The 8,104-nt window shown below is 19.3% G+C and overlaps 1 protein-coding gene across 1 annotated transcript in view; it reads left to right on the forward strand.

Moving 5' to 3' along the window:
• Positions 1–7,887, forward strand: part of LOC102677635 (rab proteins geranylgeranyltransferase component A 1) — a 10,957-nt gene extending 3,070 nt beyond the window's left edge. The window contains exons 4-12 of the mRNA XM_006620984.2: positions 1,695–1,889; positions 1,958–2,141; positions 2,672–2,909; positions 3,518–3,740; positions 3,836–4,042; positions 4,766–4,890; positions 4,967–5,127; positions 5,641–5,817; positions 5,909–7,887. Of these exons, the coding sequence (XP_006621047.1) occupies positions 1,695–1,889; positions 1,958–2,141; positions 2,672–2,909; positions 3,518–3,740; positions 3,836–4,042; positions 4,766–4,890; positions 4,967–5,127; positions 5,641–5,817; positions 5,909–6,076 (1,678 nt within the window). The 3' untranslated portion in view covers positions 6,077–7,887. The remainder of the gene's footprint in view (positions 1–1,694; positions 1,890–1,957; positions 2,142–2,671; positions 2,910–3,517; positions 3,741–3,835; positions 4,043–4,765; positions 4,891–4,966; positions 5,128–5,640; positions 5,818–5,908) is intronic.
• Positions 7,888–8,104: the final 217 nt, after the last annotated feature.

An 8,104-nucleotide genomic window follows, 5' to 3' on the forward strand; every position in this document is an offset into this window, starting at 1 on the left:
TATAAAATTTATTGTGAACATGAAAAAAAATATTAAATTTAGTTATAAATTTGTATTTTGTAAATTATTTTTTATATAATAAATAAATTTGATTTTTGATGTATTAATTATTATTAATTTTTTTTATAAAACTAATAAGAAATTGAAATCATATAAATATCCACTACATATTTTACTAGGAATAAAAATAGATATACAATATAATATTATTTAAATGGTGATCTTGAAATCTGAAATATGTTATAAAAAACATATTTATATTTTTCTTTTTGGTTCTATTTTAATTTCATTTTTAAATTTTCAAATTTTTTGTATTAAAATATGTTTAGTTATATAAAAATAATTATTAAATAACATTACAAAGTTTAATATACTTGAATGTAATTAATTTGTATGTAAATATTATAATAAATACAATGATATACAAATACTTTTTAAAACTTATAACTATAAGTCATATAAAAATCAAATTATTCATAAATTATTTGCTATACAAAATATTTTATTCAAAAGTTATGTAAAAATGGATATAATTTTATTGTTAATTTTTATTGTTGGACATATTCATATAGAACATATGAAAAATCACCTTTTTAAATAAAATCATGTAATTTTGAGTGCATTTATTAATATTTATTTTTTTTTTTTCTTATAAAAAAAGTATTAATTTATTTTCAACTAAAAAAACTAAATTAATAGATAATTAGATAAAAGATATTTTATCTTCAATTTTATATAAAATTTATTATATGAAACACATAAATAATTTTCTTTTTTTTTTTTTTTCTTATTTTTTATAAAATAAGTTTTAAATAATTCAAATTAAAATATTGGAATTGATTATTATCTGTATTGATTTATAGATATTAATTTAATCAGTCAACCAATTGATATTGATATGAACAGTTGATGTTATATGATGCTATCTTTATGATGCTATAATGTATAATTAAAAATAATTATATAATTATATAGAAATAATTATATCAAAAATTTTTTTAAAATTAGCGAAATTATATCTTTAAAAAATTAGATTAAATAGAATTTCAAAAAAGAAAATAAATTAATAAAAAAAAATTAATCATTTTCTATCGAAGTTGCAAAGAATATGTGATTCAGTTTCAAAGAAATTAAATTAATCTTCATATTTTTTAATATGCAATTGCAAAAAATGTAATCAAATTATATCCTTGTATCCTATAAAATTTTTTTATGTAATAAATAATTTACATTCATGCTTATTTGAAATTTCATATTTTTATATTATATAATATATTATATCTTTTTGTTGTAAAAACAAGAATTTAATAACTATTAATTGTTTTATTTATTTTTGTTTATTCTAAAAAGTAATAAATATAAACAATAAACATATTGTTATGTTAAAAAGTTTTTAAATACAATTAGAAATAGTATTAGAATATTTTTTTTTCAATTTGTTGTCAAGATGTTTATAAATATATAGAGACTTTCAATTACTATTTGTTTATTCTTATATGATAATTTAAATTCATAAAAAATAAACACTTTCATTTTTTCTTTTAGAATTTCTTTTGAGAAATACATAATATTTATTTATTGTGTTTGAAATTTAAAATATAGTATTATATAATCATTATATCTTATTCTATATGTAATATTTTTCATTTTAATTAATTAAAATTTTAAATAAATAATTTTTTATTTATTCGTAGTGATGAATATTATGGTGGCTTATGGGCAACATTTAATTTTGATGGTCTACAGAAATGGATAGAGGACCTAAAAGTTTCCAAAAATAATACTAAGCATGTATCTGAAGTAGATTTAGAATCTGAAGAAAAGTTTTTAGAAACTAGTAATGAATATTCGACTGTTGAAAATATTGAGGAAACCTGGTATATTTCAAAGTAAGTTTTCTTTTTCAATTTTATATATACATGTGTTTTATTTTTTTATTTAATTGTTTTTATTATAGTGATGCTGATCTACCAGTAGTGTCTTCAAAAGATACTCAAACAGATAGTACTGGAGATAGTAATGGTAGTGGTGATGAAAAAGCAGATGATGATAAAGTTGAAAAAAAGGAAAATGTAAAACAATGGAGTATAGATCGTATAAGAAAGGAATACAGGAAGTTTAATATTGATTTGGCACCAAAGGTAAAATATAAAAATATCTTTTATAATTATATTATATTTAATTACTTATATTATTATTATATTTTGTACTTATTACTATATATTATTATTGGTTGTTCATTTGTTTATATTTAATTTAGTAAATTTTGTACATTAAATTAAGTAAAGAAAAAATATATCATATTCTTATATATTTTTATGAAGTAATAGAAAAATGTATACTTTTATACTAATAAAATAATAGAAGTTACATTAATTTTTTAAATTGCATTAATTAAAATCTTATTTTAATAATGAAATGAGATTTCTAAAAAAATTTGATATTGTTGATAACGATATTGTCGATGAAAATATTGTTATAATTATTGATAACGATATTGTTGATAAAATTGAAAGAAGTTACTAAAAATATTTATTTTTTATTTTTCATATTATGATATTTGATATATTTTATTTAAGTCAAAATTTACAAATTTGCAAATTTGTTATTCTTTATGATTATATAAAAATTCATTGTGTTAATTGATTTTAATATTATTTATTTATGACAGTTGTTATTTGCACGAGGTGAATTGGTTGAGCTTTTAATCTCCAGTAATATTGCCCGCTATGCGGAATTTCGCGCAGTATCCAGAGTAGCTACATTCATGGATGGGAAACTGACACAAGTACCTTGCTCAAGAGCTGATGTATTTGCAAATAAAACTGTTAGTGTTGTTGAGAAAAGAATGTTAATGCAACTGCTCACTTCATGCATGGAACAAGGAGCTGATAGTCCAGAATTTGATGGTAATTTCTTATTTTTTTTATTTTTAATTTCAATTTTGTAGTATAGATACTTGTTATATAATAATAATATTTTGTTTCATTTTGAAAGAAAATATTTAAATTATTTATAATAATAATAATGATTTAGTAACAAAAGAAATTTAATAATCATTTCTTTCCAAATGCAATAGTTTTTTTATTAAAGAAAAATTTAAAATAATATAATAATTGCATTAAAAAAATGTATCATTAGTGCATATTGAAAAAATGAATTGGAATAATTTAATTCAATCAATTCAAAACATTAAATTTTTATTCATGAATTGTTATTAAATACAAATGATATTTTAATCATTTGTTATAATAATAACATAATTTGTTATAACAATAACATAATTTGCAACTTTAAGATGATAGAAAGAAAAATTTTTATGTATCTTATAATAAACATTTTTTTTGAAGTCGCAAACAAATAACAACAAATAACAATTTATATATTTAATTACAATTAATATAATATATTTTAATTTTAATATTACGATATTATAATGATATTATAATTAATATATTAATTATAAATAATATAATCATATTTTCTAATCCTTTAATTAAGATGTATTTATTAACAGGATTTCGTGATAAAACCTTCTTAGAATATTTAAACACAAAAAATTTAACACCAATTGTGCAGCATTATGTTGTTCAAGCAATTGCTATGGCTACTGAAAAAACTTCCTGTAGAGATGGTGTGAATCGCACAAAACATTTTTTGAATAGTCTTGGACGATATGGAAATACACCCTTTCTTTGGCCTATGTATGGTAGTGGTGAATTACCTCAGTGTTTTTGCAGGTATAATTATATTTTTTATTATAATAATTATTATTGTAATGTATAATATGTAAATTATAAACAATAAAAAATAATTTGATTTTTATTATTTATAGATTATGTGCAGTATTTGGAGGAGTTTATTGTCTAAAGAGGCAACTTGATGGTATAGTAATACATAAAAACCAATGCAAAGCTATCATTAGTGGTAAACAAAGAATAAGTTTGGAACATTTAGTTGTTGGTCAAGGCCATTTACCACCAGAAGTTGTAGCTTCTGAAGGAGATCAACGGATATCACGTGGAATCTTCATTACAGACAGGTATTTATTAGTATTACTATTTTTTATAGATATTTATTAAGAAAAGTAAAAAAAAAAAATTATATTAGATTTACTACATCCATATTAGGAATAATACAAATTATTGCGATTTATATTTATTAATAATATAAACAAAATAATATTAAAATATATATAATAATATATATAAAATAATATTAACTGTTTATGTAGAAAATAGCAAATTAAAAGATCTGTTTATAAATCATTTGAATACAAATTTAATGCAAAAATTATTTATAATTATTAATTATTAATAACTATTATAATTAATTATAACTATTACTAACTAATTATAACTATTAATAACTAATTATTTATAACTATTATAATAGAAAAAATAAGATTCAATGAATTTATATATGCATTATCAGCCATCCTTAATGACGATTGCATATCGATATATATGTCATGGATGCACATATAAGCAGAATTTGATATAATTCAAAAATTTTTTGCAAATAATTCATAAAACTAAAATCATTATGTCTAACAAAAAAGTTATTTAAAATTATGTTTGAGATTATATTAAAAAATCATTTAAAGTCAAAATCAAAATCAAAATCATTACTATATCAAAAGTACTAAATATTAGAAAAATTTATAAATAAATAAAGATTTATAAATAACTAGCAATAAATATAAATATTTAAAATTTCTTTTTTTTTATGTAAAATTTTTTTTATAAAATTATGTTTATTTTAGGTCAATTATGCAAGGTGAAAAGGAAAATTTGACACTTTTATATTATCCTCCAGAACAATCTGATCAAGAACCTGTTACATTGATTGAATTGGGACCATCTACAAATGCTTGCCCTCAAGGATTGTGTATGTAAAATTATTATGTCTATGAATGTTAATATATTATTAAATTTTAAGAATTCATCAAGTTATTTTTAAACAGTTATGGTTCATATGACATGTAAACGAACAACAAATGCAAAAGAAGACTTGGCCTATGTTGTCAATAAATTTTTAAGAGCTGAACCTCTTGATCCATTAGCTATTCGTTCATCTATTCATAGTCATACACAAACTGTTTCTCCAGATAAAAGACATCTCCAGGTACATTATAAATAAATCATATATTTTAAATTCATTTTTACATAAAATTTATTATTAAACATTTATTATTTATTATAATATAACATTTATTATAATATTTATTTACAATATATTCAATATAATTTTTCAAATAGAAATAATCAATATTTTCAAATTTTTAGAAATATAATAAAAATTAATATAATATAATAAATATAAAAATTATATTATTGAACTTATGTTATAAATTTATTTTAGAAATATTTTTAAAACTATGAAACAAATTAATATAAAAGAAATTTAAAAATAATATAAAAAAATTTAAATTTAAGTTTTAATTTTCTAAGATATTAAAAATATAAATTTGGATTTAATTTATTAAAGATTATTGTATAATTCTTAGAAAATATTTATCTTATTTATTTTTTTACAAAATAGTTTTAATTTTAAAAAATAAATAAATTTCTTTTTACATTTTTTTGTTATATTCTTATTTAAATTAAAACTAAAAAATTTATTTTTTATATAATACAGGAAGGTGATCAAGATGGTAGAGAAGAATCTACAGAGAACCCAAAACCTCAAGTTTTATGGTCATTATATTTAAATTTACCTGCAAGTGATATTAAATTGAATGATTCTACGCCTAGTAATCTTCATCTGTGTTCAGGTCCAGATTTAGAACTTGATTTCGATTTTGCTGTTAATCAGGTTAATTTTTTTTTAAATTATAATTTAATTCATTTTACAACATTTTTAATTGTGTTAGTATTTATTATTATAAATTTTTAAATTTCTTAAGGCGAAGAGCATCTTTCAATCTATGTATCCTGATCAAGATTTCCTTCCTCGTGCACCTGATCCAGAAGAAATCGTTCTTGAAGGAGAAGAAACACCAGGACCGAAATTTGAGGGAGATACAGAGGCTGAAGAAAAACAGGATGTTGAGAAACCAGAGAAAGAGGATTAAATAATCTTTTTTCGTCTTTTCATCTTGAAAACACGAGCCAGCTCCCTTAGCCGCACACCTCTTTCTATCCAAAGTTATATGCGCCTTCTTTCGTTTGAAAGTCGGAAAAGCTTTATTCGAATAATTAACGAACAAATTTTTGCAAAAAATTAAATTGTCAATTATCTAGATTGTGAATGTTTATGCTAATTCATATTTTTATGAACATAATTAAACAAGTGGAATTTAAACAATTGTTTCATCTACTAAGTATTATAAGAAATAATTTACTTTAAATATTGTATATATTTTTTTATATTATATGCATTCTCTACATCTTTATATTTTTAAATTTTCTATAAATGCATAAAAATTCGCAAGCTAGTCTTCTAGTTATGTCTATAAGTGCTAGGCATTATATGATGTAATTTTATATAATTTAAATAATTATTTAAATTAAGGATGAAATTATTTTATTTATTTCAATATAATTATGTAAAGTTTGTTTTAGCTAGCACTCTTTGTAGATGAGATTGTTTGTTTAAAGTATTTTTATTTTTTTGAATAATATTTATTCAAATAACTTAAAATTTGTTCGTAGATTTTCGAATAAAATTTCACTTGACAGGCGCTCAAGTCTGCGTTACACTCGCTCTTTTATTAAATTACGGATCAATTGGCCGAAAGCATTAGTTTTTCTTTCTTCCTTTTCTGGTCACACAAATTTATTTTACAATATTAAGTTTCGAGGAAGTGAAATGTAGTTTTATAATAATACATAAGAGAGATGTGGAAGAACTCTGAAATGAAGAATGAGTAATATTTGTAAACTAATTCTTCATTAAATTACATTATATTTAATAATAATATTAAACAAATTACATATGAAAATTTAATAATTTATAAATGTAATCGATTTCTAATTTAATCGTATATAGTTGATATAATTTAATATCGATTACGTTTATAAATTATAAATTTATAAAATAAAAAAATTTATAAAAATTTCATTAATTTTATTTTTTCTAATTACTAAAAATATAAAAAATACATAATTCCACGTTTCTCTATTATATCAATATAAAAGATATTCTAATGTCTTTTATCTGATTATTAATACATATTATACATCACATTAGTATTTATTACTCATTATATTGCATAGCATAGTTTACTCATTATATATTATTAGCATAAGAACAAATTTAGACTGCGAAAATCAATCGTTCCTCGACTATTTATTTATTTTTCGAATTATTTAATTATTATAATTTGTTTTAATAATACTATCATTTTTATTAGATTTCAATATTTTCTCAATTTTAATTGTAGTAATAATTCTTTATTTGAACAATATTACATCAATTTTATATTATTATTACTACTTTTATATACATACACTATGATTTTCTAAATAATTTTCATTATTATTTGTTTATTAAAATTTAAATTTAATTTTTTTACTTTCATTATGTTTCATTAATTTGAACTTCATCTAAATAATTCAATCCAATATTAATTTAAAATATTTAATATTATTAATTTTTATTTAATTTCTTATTTTATATTTTTTAGAAACATTTTTTTTAAATAATCATATTTTTAATATTTTTATAAGTTAATGAAATAGTTAATGAAAGAAGAACTGCTATCGGCTGGTTCCCCGTATATTATAAAAATTTTTAGACACATTGATCGTAGGGCGGCTTGGATGTCAGAAGTGATAATCTTTTTCTCGCCGTTACTGCTTCGATGTGCGTGCATTTATTTGCATTTAACTGATAATACGCCGTATTCAACATTGAAATACAGTAAACTGATACGAACTGAAATATAGTTTATTTTACCAAACATATCTCCTGGAAAAATTAATTTGAATTTTGAAAGGAATTTCATTTTTTTCTATTTATAGTAAATTAAATTATAATATATTAAATTAAATATATTAAATTATAATATAAAATATTTGATTTAATTAATTTAATATTAATTAATTTAAAATTCAAAATATAAATTTAATAATTTTGAGTTAATTTTATCTTTTAAATA

The sequence above is a fragment of the Apis dorsata genome, unplaced genomic scaffold, assembly GCF_000469605.1.
Source record: "Apis dorsata unplaced genomic scaffold, Apis dorsata 1.3 scaffold_575, whole genome shotgun sequence".
Taxonomy (NCBI): Eukaryota; Metazoa; Arthropoda; class Insecta; order Hymenoptera; family Apidae; genus Apis; species Apis dorsata.